The sequence below is a fragment of the Hyperolius riggenbachi genome, chromosome 6, assembly GCF_040937935.1.
Source record: "Hyperolius riggenbachi isolate aHypRig1 chromosome 6, aHypRig1.pri, whole genome shotgun sequence".
Lineage (NCBI taxonomy): Eukaryota > Metazoa > Chordata > Amphibia > Anura > Hyperoliidae > Hyperolius > Hyperolius riggenbachi.
The window spans coordinates 67312967-67337828 of record NC_090651.1 but is presented as its reverse complement, the minus strand read 5'-3'; the positions used below and the strand labels follow the sequence as shown (position 1 = coordinate 67337828).

General features: G+C 45.4%; 1 protein-coding gene across 8 annotated transcripts in view; it reads right to left on the bottom strand.

Moving 5' to 3' along the window:
* Positions 1 to 24862, bottom strand: part of SZT2 (SZT2 subunit of KICSTOR complex) — a 414375-nt gene that overhangs the window by 89912 nt on the left and 299601 nt on the right. For all 8 annotated transcript variants that reach the window (XM_068239443.1, XM_068239448.1, XM_068239449.1 and 5 more), the window contains 5 exons: positions 22145 to 22330; positions 8899 to 9132; positions 1516 to 1729; positions 403 to 477; positions 177 to 315 (listed from right to left, as the gene is read on the bottom strand). In XM_068239443.1, coding sequence (XP_068095544.1) covers positions 177 to 315; positions 403 to 477; positions 1516 to 1729; positions 8899 to 9132; positions 22145 to 22330 — 848 coding nt within the window. The remainder of the gene's footprint in view (positions 1 to 176; positions 316 to 402; positions 478 to 1515; positions 1730 to 8898; positions 9133 to 22144; positions 22331 to 24862) is intronic.

The window sequence follows — 24862 nt, the reverse complement described above, 5'->3', positions numbered from 1 at the left end:
ATGAATTTTCCAGACAGTGGATTTATTGCCATAGAATGACACACGTGCTCCCCAGCACAGCAGGATTGCCAAATACCAAGGAGTGGTATAGTGTACTCATGCTACATCGGCTATACTGTTACATTGAGCTCCAATCTTCCCCCAGCAACCTCAATAGGAATTTATTATAAACTTACCTGGCATGGGTACACACTTCCACCCGATCCTGGTGGATCTTCACAATAAGCCAAAATTTTGGCATCACTGGACAGCGGGAATCCTGCTCACTGATCAGGGCATCTTCACACTCGCTGTCGCTGCTGCCTCCATCATACCCTGCCAAAAGCATAACACATGTTTCAGAACCAGATCTTCTGTTACTCAGCTAATAGGATGCATCTATGGATCAGTAACCCGGCTCACCTAGATGGTCAGAGTCCATACTACCATGACTGGACACCAAGCTCTGGACACGACTGGGGCGCTGCCGGGATCCTCCTGGGGGAAAAAGGAGTACAGTTAAGCAAACACACACAATACTAGAATCTAGCATCTATTCACCTCCTAACATTAGAGACCTGTTCAAATTAGGTGGCATCTGCAGCAAGGAACAGATAATATATGTGTGGAACAGATGAGAGGACAATGGCACAAAAGGCCTGTAGCTCCTGCTGTGGCTTACTCTGCATTAAGAGCAAGAAACAAGCAGCCTCATATCCTTGATACCGGATATACGGCATTAGAATAAGGATGTAGGAGCTAGCAGAACAAAAGGGTAAACAATGGAAGGTCCACCACTTCAACTAACATGGCTATCTGAGAATATATGGCATCATGTATACAGGATAGAGAGGTGAGGCAGCAGAATGTGGCCACAATAATTAAAAAGCAGGGAGATGGTAAAGCATACACGACCACACTAATTAACAAAGAAGGGGGAGGGGCAGATAGGACAGACACTGGCCACTCTAATTACCAGAAGGAATGGGGGTAGGGGGACTAATAATTGCATGTGGGGACCTAGAAGAGTTATTGGCTGCACTTTGTGGGTCAAGTATTGAGATCTCATCAGAGAGACACTACTTCACCTTCCTGGCGGAAATAAAACTTTGCTAGCTAACGATGCCCCTCCCCCCTCAAGTCCCTCCCGGCCCCCACCGATTGCCATCGTTATACGTACCTCCCAGGGATCCTGCGATGACATTGCCTCCCAATCAGCTCCAGGCTTCGCTATGGGGATTGCGCATGACATCGATGACATCATGTCCGATCGTCGCCATAGCGACAACTGAAGCTAAAGGGTGAAGATGCGAATGGGTAAATATTGCCGGCGGCTATCGGGGGGATCAGAGCGGTGCCGGGGGACTTGGGGGCCACAGTTAGCTAGCAAAGTGCTAGCTTAAGCATGTTGTTCAAATTTTATTTAAAAAAAAACCTCCCGCGGACGCAGCATCTAAAACTGCGTACCGTCAGGGAGGTTAATGAAGTGTGGACCCACCATGTAAATACGTTTTTGATTAATTTTACCAATATTACCTGAACTGTTCACATTGCCAGACTGCATGGACTCAGGCAGACTGACGTCAGATGAAGTCTTCGTGGGGGTGTGGACCCTCTCGGTCAGTACAGACTCTACTCCCGTTCTTCCCCCTTGATCTAATGCAGACATCCCTGACATTACTGAGGAAACTTCACTATCAGACACTTCCAGGGCGGTTTGTGCCCACTCCCCAGGATCCTCTAACGTCAACTGAAATGATAGAAACAAAAATTGGTTAAACACAGCAGTCACTCATTAAAAGCTGTTTGTCAGGAACCGGCCCGCAGCACGCCTGCGTATACGGTTCCCGACTGCGGGTTTGACCAGATTGAGAGGGGAAGCAGCCTTAGTCAAGCTAAAACAAGGCTGGGACCCCTCAGAACACCTCTCACTGCCACCACTAGCGGTTCGCTAGACACTTTCACTCTGCTGTCGAGTCCTCAGCGCGCACTCCGCGTTTTCGTATTTGGGTCAGCTTTGCGCTTAGGCCAAATACGGGAACGCCACGCACCCACACACACACACAGTTGCAATCTTACACTGTCGTGAAGCAAAGACCCACTAACAGTCGTTCCGAACGATACTGTTAGCCACTCTGCTGTCGCTACTCGCACTGGCGTTGTTCATACGTTGGGTCAGCTGCGCGCTTAGGCCAACGTATGACAAACGCCCCCACACACAATGCAATTACAATTTCATACGGTAGTGTTGCTCAAGAGTACAATTAGGCATGAACTTATACACGGTTACACTTCAGTCTCTTCTAGGCTATGAATGTTAGTTTAGTACGGCAGAAGTCAAACTTATTAAATAATAATTTAATATTCTAGAAAAACATAGAACAGTGCAGAACTTAATATATACAAAAAGATTACAAAAAACAAAGTAAAAATAGTTACAAGATAAAAGTTACAAAGATAACACACACGGATATTTGCGTAAAATAAAAATGGGGATTAAAAAAAACATTACCAGCTTAGGTTAGAACGTTGTTTGACGGGAGGACGCCGGTTCGACCAGGAGTCGCGATCCTCCCTAGCTATTCGCTACCTCCGAGAGAAGACAGTCACTAGGCATCCGCCTCTGCTTTTTATACTCTGAGCTACGCCTGTAGGCTGCAACTTCCTTGGGGGGGGGGGGGGGGAGGAACTAGATTTTAATTAAATCTCAGACATATTCCATTTCCAGGTAAAAGTCCATACATCAAAGATTGTGAAGTGAGCCTTTCAACTCCAGGTGAAAACTTGATTACGGCTTTTTCCTGTCTCAGTTCTCAGACATAAATGGGATTTCCAGAGATCCACATACATGAAAAGATTTCCCTAGTCCAAGTTACAGGTGACAACCCCATTGTTGACAGTACTTCCTAGCTGATCAAAGATAAGGAGGTTGCACCTCCACCAATAATTCAATTTCCACAGGTAGAAAATGGTATCAAAAGGACTTCACCCCTTCCATAATTTCCCGTAGGCTGTCAAATACATTTCAAACATTCAGGTGTCAGCTTCCCCCTGCCCCCAAGACTCTAGCAGGCTTGCCTTGTACAATGGGACAATGGCTGACACCAGACTCAAAAGCCATGCCGACCAGCCTATTCTTCCTCAATTGGCAGCTAATTAGCAGTAGACACAGTTTCCCCTGCTGGACAATGGGGCAGAGGTAATGGACATCTACATACCGAATTACATTGGATTTTAGTTTACTCTGGCCAGGTGACCAATTACACCCAAGCCCAATACACATCTGAGGTTTTACCCAGTAGACAGAAAAATGAAAATATTATCCTTACATCATAAGCACCCCAATATATTCCTGACACGCCCCCTCTTCCAGACGGCGCCGGCAAATGATTCTAACGAATCGTCCTGCCAAAGCCGACACTGACGGCCGGGCTTGGGGGGGTAATTCCTTAGCTCCAAGCTACAGGACTGGAAAGCTAGGTCAGGTTGCTGCAATGTGTCATTGCCCCTGACAACCTGACGTAACCAACCAGGGGAATGAGGGTCAGTGACAACCGTGAATTCGCGACCATAGAGACAGTGCTGCAGCTGGAGGAGGGTTCCAACCGTCGCTACACGCACTTTCTCTATAGTGGCAGGAGCTATCTCTCTGTCCCTTTGGGGAACGATTCTCTGCCGGGCTGCCTCCTCCACTTCGGACAGCTCCGAGGGAATAACTTCCCAGAACCTTCTCAGCCCGCCCCTCCCAGCTGGTGACCTGCTGGTTAGCCCCCTGAGCTCTTCCAGGGTGCTGTCAAATCGAACAGCCCCAGAGAGCTCAGTGCTGCCTGTCACACATTCCAGGAAGGCTGCAGACGGAGAGGCTCCTGGGTCCTCAGAGCCAGGTTCCGAAGTGGATGTGGCTGACCCAGCAACATTTGCCACTTCGGTGGACAGTCCCTCTGCTGTAGACTCGCTAGCGCTGCGGGTTACCACGGCAGCCGAGGGAGCGCCCACCTTACACATATCATAAACCACATCACCTTTGGTATTGAAACCATCTGAAGGGGAAGGATCTGGCCTGGTGCCATCTGCCCCTTCAGTGGACAGTCCACCTGCTGCAGCCCAGCGAGCGCCGCTGGTTCCTCCTGCAGCTGACGGAGTGTCCACATGACACACAGCATTATCAGCCCTACATATATTGTCATTTGGGACATCACATAAAACATCAACATTATCTGTATCTTTACACACATTGCTACTCAGCACTTCACAAGTAGCATCAACAGTTCCTGCCTCGATCGCCTCGATAGTCCGTGCGTCATAAATGACCTCATCAGTTTCTGCATTCTTGGTATCAACAGGTTCCACTCCAGGCCTAGGCACTAGAGACTCACTAGGGCTGGCTCCTAGTACACAGTCCGTAGCCCCTGGGGCCTCGCCAGCATTCCCCACTTGCACAGCATTATCAAACAGTACCTTGCAAGAGTCCTGAACTTCTGCTGGGGGTGCAGGCCCCACAGGGTTTGGGGTAGGCTCATACCGGGCCACTAACCGTCCCAGGTCCGTACCCAGCAAAACGTTGGTGGGGATTTTGTCAGTTACCCCAACTTCTTTCAGTCCGCTGCCGGCCCCCCAATCCAGGTGGACCAAGGCGGTGGGTATGGCTGGGGTGACACCCCCAATTCCTCTGACAGCAATCATTTTCCCAGGTGTGTACTGCTCTGGGTTCACAAGCTGGGGATGTATGAGAGTCACTTCTGCTCGAGTGTCTCTCAGCCCAGTGGCAACTGTACCCCCAACCGTGACAAGCTGCAGATTCTCTGCATAGCCAGTGGCATTCCTGGTAGCACACAGGGCAGTTGGGACTTCACTGAGGTTTGAGGCCTCACTGGATTTTGGGGCCTCCCTCTTCCTCTCTGGGCAAGTCGTGCTGATATGACCCACCCTGTCACATACAAAGCATTTCCGAGTGTCAGTGGTTGGTTGCCTGACTCCAGGAGACAGCGGTGCTTTCCTCCTCTGGGTGCTGGGTGACACAGGTTTAGACATCTGTTCTCCTCTCCAGCTGGGCGTAGTAGTCCTCCGGGACTCAGGTGCTCTATGGGCGGTGTAGGCATCGGCCATTTCCGCAGCCTCATCCACTGTCTTTGGTTCTCGATCCAGCACAAACAGCCGGACCTCAACAGGACAGGTGTGTAGGAACTGGTCTTTTATCATCAGCTCCTGCAGGGCATCCAAGGTTTTGACTGACAGTCCTTTTAACCACTGCTGGAAGGCAGTACGCAGGTTGCAAGCATGATCCAGGTAGCTGTCATTAGGACCTCGCTGCACTGTCCTAAAACGTTTGCGATACACCTCTGGCGTGAGGTGGTATCGTGCAATGATGGCTTTCTTAATTGCCTCAAAGTCTGTTTCTTCCTCCTGGGGGAGACTCACAAACGCCTCCAGGGCCTTGCCTCTCAGCCCTGGGGTGAGGTATCTTGTCCACTGCTCACGGGGCACCCCATACTGCCGACAAGTCCTTTCAAACCCCTGTAGGAAAGTGTCTATGTCAGAGTCTTTGTCCATAGCGGGGAACTTATCCAGGGGGATTCTGTGGACTCGTTCACCTTCGCGTTCTGCGGGTCCAGCAGACCGGTTCTGCTGCTGAAGTTTAGCCAGCTCCAGCTGGTGTTGCCGTTTAGCACTTTCCCTCTCGGCCTGGAGTCGCTGGGCAGCTTGTTCCCTCTCGGCCTGGAGTCTTTCCCTCTCGGCCTGGAGTCGCTGTGCCGATTGTTCCTTCTCTGCCTGTCGGTGCAGTAGGATCAGCTTTAGGCGCAGTTCAGGATCGGCCGAGTTCAGTAGCTGTAGATCAGCTTCCAGAGATGTCATCTCCGTGTTCGGTGGATCATCCAGGACATCGTCTCCACTCGCATTCTGTGGCGGGAGCGATTCCTCCTCTGTCGTGTCGTGAGCTGCACCCGCTGACGTTGAAGCACGGGCTTGCTCTGCCTCATCATGCTCCTCGAGCGCACGAACTAACTGCTCCTTAGTCTGGCCGCTCACCGTCTCGATGCCTCTGTGCTCACACAGGTTGAGTAGCATCTCTTTGTTTTGCCTTGCATAGCTGGATGCTTTCTGAGCCATCGTGTTGCAAAAAATAAAAAGAAAAAAGGGGGGGGGGGGGAGGGAAAGCAAACACCAAGTGTGTATCTTTGAACAAAAAAAAAGTATATAGATTCTGCACTGAGTAGACTTCTGTAGGCTAGTTGCTTCTAGCAAGCTTCCAGCCTTTAGTACTCAGAATAGCGAGCTAAACTGCGTACTAATGTACCAAACGATCCCACCACTGCCAGCCAATTATGTCAGGAACCGGCCCGCAGCACGCCTGCGTATACGGTTCCCGACTGCGGGTTTGACCAGATTGAGAGGGGAAGCAGCCTTAGTCAAGCTAAAACAAGGCTGGGACCCCTCAGAACACCTCTCACTGCCACCACTAGCGGTTCGCTAGACACTTTCACTCTGCTGTCGAGTCCTCAGCGCGCACTCCGCGTTTTCGTATTTGGGTCAGCTTTGCGCTTAGGCCAAATACGGGAACGCCACGCACCCACACACACACACAGTTGCAATCTTACACTGTCGTGAAGCAAAGACCCACTAACAGTCGTTCCGAACGATACTGTTAGCCACTCTGCTGTCGCTACTCGCACTGGCGTTGTTCATACGTTGGGTCAGCTGCGCGCTTAGGCCAACGTATGACAAACGCCCCCACACACAATGCAATTACAATTTCATACGGTAGTGTTGCTCAAGCGTACAATTAGGCATGAACTTATACACGGTTACACTTCAGTCTCTTCTAGGCTATGAATGTTAGTTTAGTACGGCAGAAGTCAAACTTATTAAATAATAATTTAATATTCTAGAAAAACATAGAACAGTGCAGAACTTAATATATACAAAAAGATTACAAAAAACAAAGTAAAAATAGTTACAAGATAAAAGTTACAAAGATAACACACACGGATATTTGCGTAAAATAAAAATGGGGATTAAAAAAAACGTTACCAGCTTAGGTTAGAACGTTGTTTGACGGGAGGACGCCGGTTCGACCAGGAGTCGCGATCCTCCCTAGCTATTCGCTACCTCCGAGAGAAGACAGTCACTAGGCATCCGCCTCTGCTTTTTATACTCTGAGCTACGCCTGTAGGCTGCAACTTCCTTGGGGGGGGGGGGGGGGGGGGAGGAACTAGATTTTAATTAAATCTCAGACATATTCCATTTCCAGGTAAAAGTCCATACATCAAAGATTGTGAAGTGAGCCTTTCAACTCCAGGTGAAAACTTGATTACGGCTTTTTCCTGTCTCAGTTCTCAGACATAAATGGGATTTCCAGAGATCCACATACATGAAAAGATTTCCCTAGTCCAAGTTACAGGTGACAACCCCATTGTTGACAGTACTTCCTAGCTGATCAAAGATAAGGAGGTTGCACCTCCACCAATAATTCAATTTCCACAGGTAGAAAATGGTATCAAAAGGACTTCACCCCTTCCATAATTTCCCGTAGGCTGTCAAATACATTTCAAACATTCAGGTGTCAGCTTCCCCCTGCCCCCAAGACTCTAGCAGGCTTGCCTTGTACAATGGGACAATGGCTGACACCAGACTCAAAAGCCATGCCGACCAGCCTATTCTTCCTTAATTGGCAGCTAATTAGCAGTAGACACAGTTTCCCCTGCTGGACAATGGGGCAGAGGTAATGGACATCTACATACCGAATTACATTGGATTTTAGTTTACTCTGGCCAGGTGACCAATTACACCCAAGCCCAATACACATCTGAGGTTTTACCCAGTAGACAGAAAAATGAAAATATTATCCTTACATCATAAGCACCCCAATATATTCCTGACACTGTTGACATCCACTTTTAATAGTTCAGGATCCCAAAGAGTCATTCTTCATGAACTCAAAAAGAGGAAGGTTCCAATAAAACGTACTGGCCGTCTAACAGTTCTAGGAACAATTTTACTGCACCTGTTCACCACTATAACTAAACAAAAAAAAAATAATGGTGGCCTATTTAACCACTTTGGATTCTCCGATGTGACTCTCACGTCCTAATTGGTTCTCTAACGATTCCAGGATGTGAGAGTCAAAGTGAATGATTGCTGGTATTTAGTTAAAAGGACCCTGAGCAGTACAATAAAACGCGCAAATTAACTTACCTGGGGCTTCCTCCAGCACCGCGTAGTCGATAAAATCCCTCTGGGTCCTCTGAGCTCCCTCTGTTCTGCCCCCGGTGGCTTTGTTACAGTGGTGGCTTTGGCTAAAGTCATGGACCACTACGCATGCGCGACCCCTCCACGCGCCCGCAGCTATAAGCGTTCTGCGCACACACAGTTGATTATTTAAAGAACTGTGCATGCGCAGAACATTTACAGTGGTGAGCGTGCAATGGGAGACGGGCGCGTGGAGGGGCCGTACATGTGCAGTGGCCCGCGACTTTGGCCAAAGTCGGAGCTTAAACGGAGCCGCCAGGGGCAGAACAGAGGGAGCCCAGAGGACGCCAAGGGATTTCATCCACTACGAGGGGCTGGAGGAAGCCCCAGATAAGGTCATTTGCCCGTTTCATTGTACTGCTCAGGATACCTTTTAAAAAGTTTAAAATGACATGGAAGGAGCAGAGATGGCTAAGTACAAAAACTAAGTGGAGGATCTTCTATTCACAAGACCCCTTGTGCCTGTAGACTTGGTGAGGGAGGCTACATACTCGGGGGTCTTACCTTTCATCACTCGTCCCTGAACAAAATGTTGTGTACAAGAGCATGTTTGTTTTTCCCCATGGTGACTTCACCTTTTAGTATATCAAGGATATTAAAATGAAAAATGACTGCGAGTGATTGCTGAGCTAAAAAAAAAACAAAAAAAACCAGCCCCTCCATCACACTTACCTTGTCTTCTGCACAGCCATTCCTTGGCAGCCCTTTGGATTCCTGGTCTTCCTCCACACTTTCTGTAGCCGTACTAACATCAGGGTCCTGCCAGGCTGACTGTCCCGGCACATCCAGATGCCGTGACCCGGGGTGCTCGGCCCGCTGGACGTGATGACGACTCAGAGAGACATAATAATAGTCCTCTTCTTCCTCATTCAGCTGGTAGCCACTCAGAGACAGTCTGCGAAATTCCTACAGGAAGATAAGGTGAGAAGCATCACCTGAATGGTCACGCACAGCTTGGCTTAAAAACCAGAGCCAAGAAAAACATGTAGCATCATTAAACTGACCCCCAGGGTGTTAGCAAATACCTATGGTAAAGCTAAAATCAATGGCGGCTCCTACAGCTTTAAGAGATCGTTACAAACAGCAGAAAATTAAAGCTGCTTGGATCCTTTTAAGAGAAACTCTCAGCCATGTGAGGTCACAGCAGGGAAGGATGTGAAGGAAGTGTATCACCAGTAAACCTTAAGTACCTTTGTGACGTACTAACATCTCTGCGGCCAGCACAGTCTATTTCAGGATTACATGTGGAATGACACCTGTCAGGCAGGAGCGTGTTAGGGGGCTGGAGGGGTTGCAGCATGAGGAGAAAGCCATGGCCACACATTAGCGGGGAGGGGGGACAGTTTGTACAGGAAGTAGCGTCAGATGCTAAAGCGAGGAACATCCGTGGTGGAACGCAAGGAAGGTATGTATATCTGCCGCTGCCTGCACACACACTTATTGAAGCTGGAGGGAAGAGCCCGAGGTGAGGGAGACCGTCCCCCTCCCCGCCGATGTGTGGCCATGGCTTCCCCTTCATGCTGCGACCCCTCCAGGCCCCTAAAATGGCCCTGAGCGGGCCCCAGAGGGGGTCCTGGGCCCCCCCGTGAGTGCAGGGGCTGCAGCCCCTATTGTTACTAGTACACTGAAGAGAAGAATTACTTGCCACTCTGCAAATATTGGGGGCAGAGGCTTTCACCTGCACCTTCAAATAGATTTGCTTCACACTTCACCCCAATTCACACATGTTATGGCACATGGGATTAGCAAAGGGACGTGCATCCGATCCCTAATCACCCCAGCATGATCGTCAACTTCAGGTTTGATGCATATGCATGTGATTAATGTTACTGTCATAAGCGTGGCTCAAGTAAGGATTAAAGCAATTAAAGAGACAAGTGCCCGGTCTGTCTTCATGTACTGTTTGCCCTTATTGTTACGCTCCTGCTGTCAGGGGTTTAATGTTATAAGTGTTGAAGAGGAATTGTTGTTTCTGAGAATTCTAAAGCCAGAAAAAATAACGCCTTGTCTCCAAGAATACACTGGGCAGAGAATGCCACATACTGTAGCTAAACAGCCTAGACCAAGCATCACTGTGCGAGAGGGGCTAGATACCAATGTACAGCAATGTGTTTCTGATGCTAAAACCAGGAAAATTACCATAAAAGTGGGTATCCTGAATCATTTACTGTATTTAAGTATATGTCACTTCAGTGCACCTTTAATGCTATAAAGACTCCCCCTCACATCCTCTTCCTGTGGTGTTACAAATGGCAGGAAGTGAAGCAATGCCTCCAATAGGTGCACGTATGGCAACAAACATTTTTGTGGTGCGCTTTAGGGTTAGAGACAGCTGCAGGTTTTAATTGGTGGTGAGGTTTTAACTCACTTCCTCTGGAGGAATCAAGAACAGGAAACATGGGGAGTAACTTCAACAGGCAGCAATATAAAAAACAAGTTCCCCAATGCTATTCAAAACTAAGGCAAAAAGTTTGGGGTAGAGTTTTCTTTTAATGCCAGATCCTGGTAGAGACTCCAATGCAGTGATGGCCTTTTTACCTTACTTTTGCTTATAAATCCTGTTTTTTATGGCGAGCTCATGAGTGTGCAGGATTTTATTTATACACAGAAGGAGGGAAATGAGCCGTACACTGGAACATAAAGAGGAAAATTAAGACGTAACAAAAAACACTTAGCTTGAAACGATAACTTTCTCCTGCCAAACACAGTCCCAAGATTATACATTTCATTTAAAAACAAATCCCTGATTTTACGGCCCTGAAAAACTCCCCCGAGATCATTAAAAGGCTCCGATCGGAGGGCCTAACTCAACCGCTGCAACTTGGCTTGACATTAGCTGAGAAAGAGCCATAAAAGGATAATTGTTTCTAAAAATATCATTGGCTCTCGTAGACCAAGCGAGAAATGCAAGCTAAGAACTTCCAAAAACGAGCTGTCCCACGGGCCACGCCGCGCAGCTCTGAACTCCAGCCAACAAGCCGCTCCAATATTTACCCAGAACTTTGTAAAGATGCACAAAATATGGATTATGACAAACTTTAAACCTACTCTGAATGATCACATGCGGCTAGTGCCCCTCTCACAATGTGTCACAACTAAGCTGCCTTTATATAGCAAATAACAGCCCACAATCAGTATTTACTAGTTGGTATATCGATCTGGAAAGTATCATTTTGGTCCAATTTTTCTCAAAATCTGATTAACGTTGGTAGGATATGCCTTCCTACAATGCTTTAAGCTGCTTGATGCAGTAAACTATTTTCCCGGTTCCCAAAAGCCATAGAAAACAAAGCAAAACATATTGATTGATTCAGAGGAGAGCTGAGATTTAAAGAGACACTGAAGCAAAACAAATTATGATATAATGATTTGTATGTTTAGTACAGCTAAGAAATAAAACATTAGGAGCAGAGACATACTGTAAGTCTAATATTGTTTCCAGTACAGGAAGAGTTAAGAAACTACAGTTATCTATGCAAAAGAGCCATTGAGCTCCAGGACTTTCAAAGTCGCAGAGAGCTCTGACTTCTGAAGCTTGTTATTTCAACTGTCAGGGCTGAGACACACCAGAAAAGCTCCCCAAATGCTAGAGGTTTCAAAAGCTCTTCCCAATGTAATGCTATGTTTTTTTTTTACAAAACCTCATCGCTCCAGTGTGCATAGACACATAGGATAACATTAGCAGGAGGTTTCAAAAACTCAAAACGCTCAGAAAAACTCCTCTGGTGTGCACCAGGCCTCAGTCATCATATTTTCTTTTTCTCTACAGAGAAGGGTTCAAAAGTTCACCTGCCTGCTCTGTAAAATCATTTAGAATTTTGAGTTGAGTGTTAACTGCAAATATTAGAGAATGATACATAAAAAATAAAAAAAATGTGAGAATATTTTCTTTGCTACTAATGTTCTAGTAATTATCCGTACTACACAACCAATTTATTATATCATAATTTTTTTTTCGCTTCAGTGTCGGTTTAACGCTACACACACACACGTTTCAGGCGACATAAGTCTTAAAGAGAGACTGTAACCAAGAATTGAACTTCATCCCAATCAGTAGCTGATACCCCCCTTTTCTGTGAGAAAGCTTTTCCTTTTCACAAACAGATCAGGGGGTTCTGTATGGATGATATTGTGGTGAAACCCCTACCATAGTGTGATGTCAGAACCATGGTTCTGACATCACACTGTGGGAGCCTTGTTGCATTGTGTGAAATAACAGCTGTTTCCAGCTATTTCCAACAGCCAAAAAAGCAAGCAGCTTCTTCTTCCACCGACATCACCTGCCAGCAGTAAAAATGTCACCATGTAATAAATGTCAGAATGTAAATCAGGGAGAGGAAAGATTGTACAATGGGCAAACACTGACTACATTATTTCTACATAATTATTGTAAAAATGAAGCACTTTTTTTATTACATTAGTTTCACTGGCGTTCCTCTTTAAGGTGCCCTTTAACTGTACAATTTTTTCTTCAGATTCGATATTTCCAAGCAATTTGTATGAACGAAACTAATCTTGGATTTGCCTCTGGTCCTGCCCACACAGGTATCAGATCCACTCACATTACAAATGCGAGTGGTTTATCACGACTGGCTGCATTTTGAGGTGAGACGTCATGATTGGCTCAAGTGGAGCAGAAAGTTTTGCAGGACATGTGCTGCAAGTCCCACCCGCGGAGGTATCGGAATTGAGTGGCTGCCTCTATTCAGTGACAGCTGCTGCAATTTTTAAGGAGCCCTAGAAACTTACAAGCAATTTGTCCAGCCTGGCTATGCAACCCTAAGGTATACTTAACCTTGTGGTCCACCAAATGTGCAAGTGCTTGTTCTGTACCTCCAATGGGAGGACAGGGTTGCTCCTTTGCAGCAGAGAATGTACCAGGGCATGCTGAGCCATTTCTAGGACAATTTCTGATACAGTAAACTTCTGATATAGTAAACCACTTTTCCTGGCCCCTTGGAGCTTCCTATAATGAGATTATACTGTATAACAAATTATTTCCTATGCACACAAAGAGCGCCATAATAAACGGAGGTCAGGGTCCTCTTATGTCATTCATGGATTGTACTCGTATGCAGGTTTGTGGTTTACGCAGTGCCGTGTGATATGTTGACACTGTATGAATAGAAGACAAAAAAGGCATCGATTCATTATTGTCTTTGCGATAACTTTTTCCAGTTCGTTAATTACAGAATTCGAAGTTTATCGATTTCTAGTTGTATTCATCAAGGTTTTTCCGCATTCAGTGCGACTTCGATAAAATATCGATAACAACGCGGTAACCATTTGGTAACGTGTCGATATTTCCATTTTACAGCGGTAATATAACACAAGGCCATAAGATTCCCGTGGAATTGTGGGTAAAAAGGCAGTCCTTTGAACGCCACATAGCAACATTCCAAATAGGGCTTAACACCTGGACCAGGATTCTGGAAGTGGCTTGGGACAATCCCACAATTACGGCTACGGCTTGATAGGAGCCTTTTCTGAAAAAAAGGTAGTGCAGCTAGCAATTTAGTTATCCCTGGCACTGCCTGTGTTCTCTTAAAAGATGATTCAAGAGAAATGCAGATGTCCTGGTATAGCAAATAAATCCATTCTCTTGCAAATTTGGTATGGTTCTAGACCTTATTCTTGCCCTTCTGCGCCTTTGAATCACTCTCAGCTGATACATAATCACTTCAAATGGCTCCATCTTCTCTGTCAGCAATGATCTGACAGGAATAACGACAGAGCAGTGAAGGAGATAACTAATCCTTAATGTAACGCTAAACCACGCCCACTTTCATTTTCATGAATTGCACTTTCTTCCGTTTTATCGCATCATTACCGAATGATTACTGAATGCTCGCTAACTGCTGTAGAAAACTTTGATGAATCCTGAAATCAACTTATCGAGTTTGATATTTTACCGAGCTGTCTGTAATTGATTCGATAAGTCTTGATGAATCGAGGCCAAAATTCTTTATTAAGAATTTTTGTCTCATTAAACAAGTATTCTGTCCACCATTTTTGTTCTATGGGCTGTTTGCACTTGCTTATTAACCAGATTGTTTTTATGTTTTTATAATTTGCCTTGGTTAATTTTGAGTTAAGATCGGCTTTGAGGACTATGCAAAGGTGGATTCAGTCTTGAAAGCTCCTTGCATGCTCAGGATGGTATATAAGATGTTATGGACTTCTTGAGGCTGACCTAAACCTGGTCAGTTAGGTTATTACTGGAGATGATCTATTAGATGCTAAGATCCTCAGATTGTGTATTAATTTTATGAAAACGTATGCAGCATTGAACTAGGCCAATGGGGTGCAGTAGCTGAGGATTTTAATTGGTTCATTTCCAAGCTGCATATATTAAACTACAATTAAAGTGAGATAAAACTCTGGCATAACATTCAATAAAAATGTGTTTTCCTACTTTTTATTACCCATACAGTTACCATATTTTCTTTTGTGCACAGGTAATATTGTCTGTTTACAAATTACAAATTCCCAAAGTACAGTTTATCCACTCTGAAAGCTGCCATTGCATTGTATTGCAAAGCTGCTGTATTTATATATTACAATCTACCTTGTGATCACTTCTCAGCTCTTTCTGCTCCTCAGCTTAGTACAGCTCAGTTTTGGCAGTGTGCTAACATTTACTAAATGTATCTGACAAAGAAAGGTAAACAAAAGATAATGTCATCACCTCTTTGGATGCTGCCAGAAGCTTTCCATTGAAAAACAAAGTGTTGTGTTTAACTGTTTGAATGCTGTTCTGCTACATTTTTTGAGGTAGAAGATTTTATGCTGTAAATCTTTTAGAACAAAGAGGAAATGCTGAGTTTTATAATTTAAAATAAAATGTGAATCAACTTAAAGGGAACCTAAACTGAGAAGGATATGGATGTTTCCTTTTAACCACCCTGGCGTTCTGATTAAATCGCCAGGGTGGCTGCGGGAGGGTTTTTTTTAAATAAAAAAAAAACTATTTCATGCAGCCAACTGAAAGTTGGCTGCATGAAAGCCCACTAGAGGGCGCTCCGGAGGCGTTCTTCCGATCGCCTCCGGCGCCCATAATAAACAAGGAAGGCCGCAATGAGCGGCCTTCCTTGTTTTGCTTACATCGTCGCCATAGCGACGAGCGGAGTGACGTCATGGACGTCAGCCGACGTCCTGACGTCAGCCGCCTCCGATCCAGCCCTTAGCGCTGGCCGGAACTGTTTGTTCCGGCTACGCTGGGCTCGGGCGGCTGGGGGGACCCTCTTTCGCCGCTGCACGCGGCGGATCGCCGCGCTGCAGCGGCGATCAGGCAGCACACGCGGCTGGCAAAGTGCCGGCTGCGTGTGCTGCTTTTTATTTCATTAAAATCGGCCCAGCAGGGCCTGAGCGGCAGCCGCTGGCGGTGTTGGACGAGCTGAGCTCGTCCAGACCGCTCAGCTGGTTAAACAATACTAGTTGTCTAGCAGCCCTGTTGATCTCTTATGCTACGTACACACATGCGACAACGATCGTTCGTTAAGAACGACGAACGAACTTTTAATTGATGAAAGAACGACCTAAGTAAAGGTAGTTTTAAAATGTGTGTAACGATCTGATCGTTAGAACGAATGTTACATCACAGAAAGCAACTATTGCGCCTGCGCATAAAAATGAGAAGTTCCATGGAGAAATAGTGAAATGCGCATGTCAAGCCTAGTACGAACGATCGTTTCCAACGATGTACTACTTTTGCAAACGATCGTCGTTGGTTAAAATCCGCCGAGACAGAACTTTCTTTTGTAGCGATTTGGCTCGTTCGTCGTTTGCCTTAATAGTCGGTGGTTCGTTTTTTGTAACGATCGTCGTTGGTAAAGATCGGGGAACGATCGTTACAAACGACTATAGTCGCATGTGTGTATGCACCTTTAGGCTGCATTAGTGGCAGACTCAAACACCTGAAACAAGCATGCAGCTAATCCAGTCTGACTTCAGTCAGAACACCTGATCTGCATGCTTGTTTAGGGGCTGTGGCTAAAAGTATTAGAGACACAGGATCAGCAGGATAGTCAGGCAACTGGTATTATTTTAAAAGGAAAAATACATATCCTTTTCAGTTTAGGTTCCACTTAAAACTATAAGTATCTCATTGACCCTCTCTAGTTATCCCTAATAAAACTTTTATGTATCCTGCTTGAACACAAAGTTCTTCCTTTTTTTAAATTCTTTTTTTGACATCTTGTTGCAGTCCAGGGCAGTGAGTCTGGTGCTACTTTAGCTTGCCCCAGAAACATGGAAGGAGGAAGGTGGGTTACTCAACAGACGACAGAGCTTCTCATTCTGTGTCTCGGAACACTAAGTGGCCCTCTGGGAGGCTGGCGATACTGAACAGAAGTCGTGAAGACAGCTGCAGAAGAATACTGTCTGGAAGGAGTTCCAACTTTATCTCATTTTGGTTAGATGTAAATTAGGGATAAAAAAGGCTTACCGTATATAGTAAAAGAAAAGAACTTTATTCATTTTAATAGACCACTGAGGTGAAAGAAGTCATATAATTAACCTCCCTGGCGGTATGATTCCTTCTGATTTTAGGGTACAAAAGCGGTACTGTTTTGTCATGTGCATTTAGACCCTAAAAGCAAGAAAAAAATCATACCACGAGAGAGCCTGGAGCAGCCCCTGCACTTACGCGCCTCCCTGGGATCCAGCGCTGCAGTTCTCCCTCCATCCTCCGAGTGGCGCTGTAACCCTATAGTGAGATTGCCGGCTGTCGTCATGACAACAGTTGACAAACTCACCAGGTGAATGCAGAGAATCAGAAGAGAGGAAGAGGAATGGCCACCAGCGTCTGGATCCCCCGGGAGGTGAGTGAAATCGCCTGCTGCGTGCAATGCTCTGCATGGCCCTCCTGGTAGCTACCACGAATGTAGCTTGGGGTTACCGCTCTGAGCTGCGGTTTTCTACCCAGAGTCTGGCTCGTGGTTACCACTAAGGAGGATAAAACTAGTTTAATAAAACCATAAAGGCACAGTATTATGGGGCTTGGACCAGTACTAAGGTTTACCTAGACACCTCATGGTGACCCAAAACCACCTAGAGGTATAAGGGGCTAAAAGAGGCCAAAAAAGCGCTCTATAGTCCTATCTAAGGACAAATGAAATGCTTTTGAAAACAATAAAAAAATCCTGATAATCACCATGAGGAGATGGACAAGTTTGGTCAGATTTTAACTGCTTACTTTTTTTGCTGGAGTGGTCCTTTAAAGGGAAGGTCAAAGCTATAAAAAAAATGAAATCTACTTACCCGGGGCTTTCTCCAGCCCCTAGCAGTTGATCTGTCCCACGCCGCAGCTTTACTCTCTGCCGCTGGTTCTCGTCGCCTCGCGAGGTCGTCCTCTACTGCACCTGTGCAAGCGCTTCTGTCAATCAAATCCATGTGGTCGGAGTGTACTACGCAGACACAGCAGTTCTGCGCCTGTGCAGTACGCTCCCAACAACGTGGATTTGATTGAAAGCGGGTCCGCCCAGGCGCAGTAGAGGACGACCTCGCAAGGCGCCAAGAGCCAGCGGCAGAGAGTGACGCTGCGGCGCGGGACAGATCAGCTACTAGGGGCTGGAGGAAGCCCCGGGTAAGTAGATTTCATTTTTTTTGATAGCTCGGATGTATCCTTTAACCCAGAGAGCTATGCAAGACAACTTTTACAATTAAATAAACTGAGCTAAGGAGCAGTAACCCCAGAAAACTCCAAAGAGGTATGTATGTGTAATGCAATTTGTTAAAATATTCAAATTATAGAGACATTTTGTTAAAGTGGAATAAAACTCTTAACAAAATATTCACTAAAAATGTGTTTTCCATCTTTTTATTACCCATAGTTTAGTAACACTGATATTACTGATATTACAAATATTACAATATTACAAATTACTACTATACAGACATTCGGCAGCGATGCACCTGACAGCACTAAAGACGATGCCACCTGTGATAGTTTTCTGAAAAGGTGAGGAAAGATTTTATAATGGGCAAACAGTGACTAAATCGTTTATAAACGTGTTTGCCCATTATAAAATCAGTAATATTAACAAAAATAAGCCATTTTATTCATTATATTATTTTCGATAAAGTTCCCTTTTAACCACTTAAGGACTGCAGTCTTAAAACCCCTTAAAGCGGAATATAACCCTGCATTTCAACTTTGCTCTAAAACATTATTTACAGCATATTATATGCAAAAAGCATTTTTTTTTTACTAGACCAGCATTGGAAGGGTTAAACACAGAGGTTTTAAGTTCCGTGCAGACGTTCAGATAGTTACATTCTATTTAGTTATATGTATATATTTAGAAATGTTACACACTCTTTGGCTGTCCTCCAACTCCTTCTCAGTGTGAGAGAGATGAGTCACAATAAACACTTAGATACATTTATGTAAACAAAAAGTATCTAATTCAAGTTCGGACGCGTCTGCAGAAATCTCTAGGGACTTTAAAGAGACACTGAAGCGAGACTAAATCTCGCTTCAGGTCTTATATATAGCAGGGGCACGTGTGCCCCTGCTAAAACGCCGCTATCCCGCGGCTTAACGGGGGTCCCTTCACCCCCAACCCACCCCCCGCAAAAGATGGTCGGAAAATGGTCGCTGGCTGTCTCTCTTCCTGGAGGCAGGGCTAACGGTTGCAGCCCTGCCTCCCAGCGCGTCTATCAGACGAGAATCGCCGCCTCTCCCCCGCCCCTCTCAGTGAAGGAAGACAGAGGGGCGGGGGAGAGGCGGAGATACGCGTCTGACAGACGCGCATGGGGCAGAGCTGCGGCGGTTAGCCCTGCCACAAGCAGGAAGCGCTCCCCCGCTGCACGGAGGGGGTTTGGGGGGACAGGGACCCCCGTTAAGCCGCGCTATAGCGGCGTTTTAGCAGGGGCACGCATGCCCCTGCTAGCTATGAGGTCTGAAGCGAGATCTATTCTCGCTTCAGACTCTCTTTAAAGCCCTGTGTAACCCTTCCAATGCTGGTCTAGTAAAAAAAAATGCTGGTTGCATATAATATACTGTAAATAATGTTTTAGAGCAAAGTTGAAATGCAGGGTTATATTCCGCATTAAGGACCAGACACTTTTTATCCATTCAGACCACTGCAGCTTTAACGGTTTATTGCTCGGTCATACAACCTACTATCTAAATGATTTTTACCTCATTTTCTTGTCACTAATACAGCTTTTTCTTTTGGTGCTATTTGATTGCTGCTGTGATTTTTAGTTTTTATTATATTCATAAAAAAAGACATGAATTTTGTCAAAAAAATATTTTTTTTTACTTTCTGTGCTGACATTTTAAAAATAAAGTAAAATTTCTATATACATTTTTGTTTAAATGTATTGTGCTACATGTCTTTGATCAATAAATAGACACTTACTGGATTTTTTTTTGTTTAGGTAAAAGTTTATAGGGTTTACAAACTATGGTGCAAAAAGTGAATTTCCCCAGTTTGAAGCATCTCTGACTTTTCTGAGCACCTGTCATGTTTCATGAGGTGCTAGAAGTCCAGGATAGTATAAATACCCCCCAAATGACCCTATTTTGGAAAGAGGACATCCCAAAGTAATCACTAAGAGGCATGGTGAGTTCATAGAAGATTTTATTTTTTTGTCACAAGTTAGCGGAAAATGACACTTTGTGACAAAAAAAATAAATAAAAAAAGTTTCCATTTCTGGAAACTAAATATAGCGTTGACAGTTAGTGACAGTGAGTGATACATGGGTGATTAGAGAAGTGATTGGGTGCAAACAGTGGTCTGAGGGGGTGATGGGGGGGTCCGAGGGGTGCTGTGGGTGATCAGGGGGCAGGATTAGTGTGCTTGTGCGAGTACTACAAGGGCTGCCTCCTCCCCTGGTGATCGCTCGATCACTGGGACCACCAGGGGAGAAGGCAGCCTGTATAATACACTTTGTATACATTACAATTATACACTTTTGAATGCGGCGATCAGAGGGTTAACAACCCACCGGCGTTGCTAATTGGCCGGCGGGTTGACATCGTGGGTGGGCGGAGCCTAATGCCGGCGGATGCACGCACGATCCCCGGCTAATCAGTTCCCCAGGTACTGCCGCCGATCGGCATTCCGCGGTCCTGGGGGTGCCACTTTGCCGCCGCCAATTGGTAGTGGGCGGTCGCCACGAGGTAAAGGTCTGTGTAGTTGCTTGAAGTGTTCCTGAGAAGAGAAGCATCTCAGGTTCCATACTTACCTGGGGCTTCCTTAAGCCCTGTTAGGGCTGCTTGTCTCTCGCCGTCTCCACGGGTGGCTACGGACTCAGGCAATTCAGCCCAAAAGCCTGACCGACTCCCGCTTCATTGCGCATGCGCGGAGCACTCCCCGTCTTGCTCCTGTCCCTGGGAGCAATCTGCACCTATGCAGTAGTACTACACATGCACAGAATGCTTCCAGGGACAGGAGTGTGTCGTGGGAGCGCGCCTGGCCATGCATGCGCGATGAAGCGCGACTTGGCCAGGATTTCGGGTTTAACTGCTGGGGACCGGAGCCACTGGGGGAGACAGCGAGGGACAAGCAGCCCTAATGAGACCTAAAGGAACTCTATCAAACCATGTGTTCTAATATGACAATGTACAAATGTCTAAGTAGCTGTGTAAACATTTTCCTACTTTTCATGTTAGATATCAGAGGCAAAAGCTGTAATTCGTTGTGTGTAGATTTTAGATACGTTTGGAATGTCTCATTTGCAGAGGTATGAATCTGTAAGAATCTCTGCAACCTGACATGCTAAGAACAGTGTAATATTGAAGCAGATTTCCTGACAGGCTTTTGTTTTCATATACCAGGTTCCACACACACACACACACACAATCACAGATGTTTATGTTGCGCATAAGATATGTTTCCTCTGCTCTCTGTGAGAGAAATCGCTGCCTTTCTCTGACTAAGCTCTCTGCACACAGAGTTAATGATGCACTGTGAAGGGAATCCCCCCTCCCCTCATGACTTAAGGTGGCCATACACTGGCCCGATTCCCGGCCGTTTCGACAGCAGATTCGATCCTGGGATCGAATCTGCTGCCAATCGTTCGCGGTAAACGCTGCCGACGATCCGATTTCCTCCCGAAATCGGATCGGTCCGTCGATCGCGCCGTGCGGGAAATTACCCTCGATCGCCCGCAGGTAAAGTGCGCGTCGCTAGCGGCGGCCGATCCGATGAAAAATACATTACCTGATGCGGGCTCCCGGGCGTCTTCTCCGCATCTTCTCAGCGCTGCACCCGCTCCATCCCGGCGCTTCCTGGGTCACTGCAGTGACCCAGGAAGTTCAAATAGAGGGCGCTCTATTTGAACTTCCTGGTCACGGAGTGACACAGGAAGCGCCGGGATGGAGCGGGTGCAGCGCTGAGAAGATGCGGAGAAGACGCCCGGGAGCCCGCATCAGGTAATGTATACGGGGGGGGGGGGGGGGGACAGGCGGCAGGAGCAGCTGAACAGATTGTGATCGGTTTCAGGCTGAAATCGATTCACAATCTGTTTGCAGTAAAGGCAGCCATACGATCCCTATCTGATCAGATTCGATCAGATAGGGATCTGTCAGCTGGTCGATCTGATGGCACATCGACCAGTGTATGGCTGCCTTAAGTCTGCCCTCATAATTTTCAGCAGACTGCCCTCAGAAAAGTGTGAAATGGATTAGATAACAGTAAACAGAGAGATAAGGATTCAGATGTATACACCAACACTTAGCAGCACTTCCCAAACATTACTTATCTCAATTGAAAAAAAAACATGCCAATCGATTGTGTCCCTTTAAGGACGCCCCAGGTAAGTATGGAACCTTCCCTTTAAAGGGTTACACCAACAGATAGATAACAAGCTGTAATTATCAGGTTCCCTGAAAATCACACTGACCTCCAGAGACCCTGTCTTCCTGTTGCAGATGTTATTATCGTGTTCATTACTATGACCCACCTCTTTAAACTTCTGCAGAGAATTTTCTGGGCCAAACACAAACTGTAGCTGAACTAGTTCCCGGAGACAGTGCGGACGACCTTCTGATTCGCAGACGTGAGTAACAACCTTCAGCAAGATGGAGGGGTTGATGACACGGGAGTGACGCAGGGCTGAGACCAGCTCATCCTCAAGCAGCCAGCGAATCTGAAGAAAAAGCAGTGTGTGTAAGAAATAAGCGAACAGACTGACAACATGGAGGTAGAAAGGCACAAATGCAGATAAAAAAATTATTTGTTTCAGCATTGTCTTGAAAATACTGGATGGGAAGAGATTCACTGGTTACATAGTTACAGTTATTTGGGTTGAAAAAAAGACATACTTCCATCGAGTTCAAGCAGAAAACAAAGTACAACACCAGCCTGCTCCCTCATATCCCTGTTGATCCAGATGAAGGTGAAAAACCCTTACAAGGCATGGTCCAAATAGCCACAAAAGGGAAAAAAATCCTTCCCGACTCCAGATGGTAATCAGATAAAATCCCTGGATCAACACCACTGGGCATTATCTTGTGGTTCTACTGCTGAACCTTCCTAGAGCTGGCCTCTCAAAGTTTCCATTAGGAAAAAGCCAACTTCACAATCATGAAATGTGCCGCTTCTAAAAATAAAGGAAGCTTTGAGAACCCCCTATGAGCAGAATATTATTACTTAGTTTTTACATAGCACTGACATCTTCTGGGAGTGACCAATTCTAAACTTGTTGGTAAGAAGTCCGAGCTGCCTTGCATAGGAAAGATAAATGTACATTTATGTAATATGGAAAGGTTTCAGTGTTTCCTGTAGTAGGCTTGTACTCCTGGAACAGCTAGAAAATAAGCAGAGAGGCGCCAGGAGCGCAATGGTGCAGTACTGTTAATTATAGGGGTAATGTAAGTATATAAGTTTATATTCACAAGGGTGAGTTGCAAATCCCTGCAGCTACTGCATAGGCTTGTGGGAAATAAACCGTCTCCGCTCGGCTTTCCAGGCCTTGCCAGAAGCAGGATGGTTGCTCTCCTACAGTATATTATTGGATAAACTACTAAATCAAAATAAGTTCTGACTGGAAATTTGTTGGGATGGAGGCACCCAGAGTATTTACCGGTAGATAGAGGTTTTCTATTGACATATAAAATAAAGAGAGGTGTCTTTCCTCTCTAGAAGATAGGATGCCAGTTCAACTGGAAAATAGGTAGACTGTTTTGAAAAAAAAAAAAAGAGATATCAGCAGCACCGCTACAGTGAAAAAGTAAGCTCTTTTATTAGTGCAGTAAAATCATGTGGCAAAGATAGAGCTGGAGGCAACTACAGCCCGCTGTTTCGAAGCGACATGCTTCTTCTTCAAGTTGCAAGCTCATAAGACTGTAGACTGTTTTGAATAAATATTTTCCAGTTGAACTGGTGTCCTATCTTCTAGAGAGGCAAGAGAATGCCTCTCTTTGTTTTGTTATTTTATACATCAATAGAAATCCACTATCTAAATACTCTTGGCTCCTCCATCCCCACAAATTTTATATGTAAGTGTACGCATGTACAAGTATTTTAAATGGCAGTTTTTCACCATATGATAGTACTCCATTGATGTGGTCAACTGCTCTGCTAGATAAGAAATCTGCAAAAAGAGACAACGTCCAATAAGACAAATGGACCCTGGCCCCAATTTTCTTTCACAGTGGAGAACTTTAAAAACTTATTTAAAAAACAAAAATAAAAAAAGTAACAAAAACATAGCAGTTGGCTGATGGTGTAATGGTTAAGGGCTCTGCCTCTGACACAGGAGACCAGGGTTCGAATCTCGGCTCTGCCTGTTCAGTAAGCCAGCACTAATTCAGTAGGAGACCTTTGGCAAGTCTCCCTTACACTGCTACTGCCAATAGAGCGCGCCCTAGTGGCTGCTGCTCTGCTCTGGCGCTTTGAGTCCGCAAGGAGAAAAGCGCAATATAAATGTTATTTGTCTTGTCTTGTCTAGGATGTCCTAAAAAATATAATATGGTATGGGAAGAATGGTGTAATTCAACAGACAAGCTACATATCAACTAATATCAACACATCAAATAATGATACTAATGCTCCTGGACTAATTAGATTATTATACAATAATGGAGAGTTTATGCTGATATGTCTTGAGTAATTACACTAGTAATACACTAGTAATACACTAGGAACAGACTTCCAATAGATTTCAGAATGAAATCTATTTCAAATCTATTGAAAATCGATCTAAAGGCATTACTGCACCATTAGATCCAATGTAACTCTGTGAGCCATGCTGGCAGCAAATCGACCTAGATCTTCCATCCTTTCAGATAGATCAAATCGATTGAAATCGGGCGAAAAAACGATCGATCAACTGGCAATCGATTTCCAATTGATTGATCGATTTTATCGAATCGATTAATCGATTGAAGGCTGAAATCGACCAGTGTATGAGCCCCTTTATAAAGTCCTACTATTCTGTAATGTCCATGTATCTTTTGACTCCTTCCCTTACAAGTTACCAACCCAATATTTAACCCATTAGCAGCTTCAATAGAGTTATCTTGTTTGAGATAAATGCACTGCTTTTTGACCTCAGTGGGGAGAACTCGTCGCGCTGTAAATTCTTGGAATGCTTTAATGTCTCTCTACTAGCAGAAAATATAGAAGCTTAAAGCAGAAGTCCTCTGTTATTGTCTCACACTGCCCCCTAGTGAAAAGT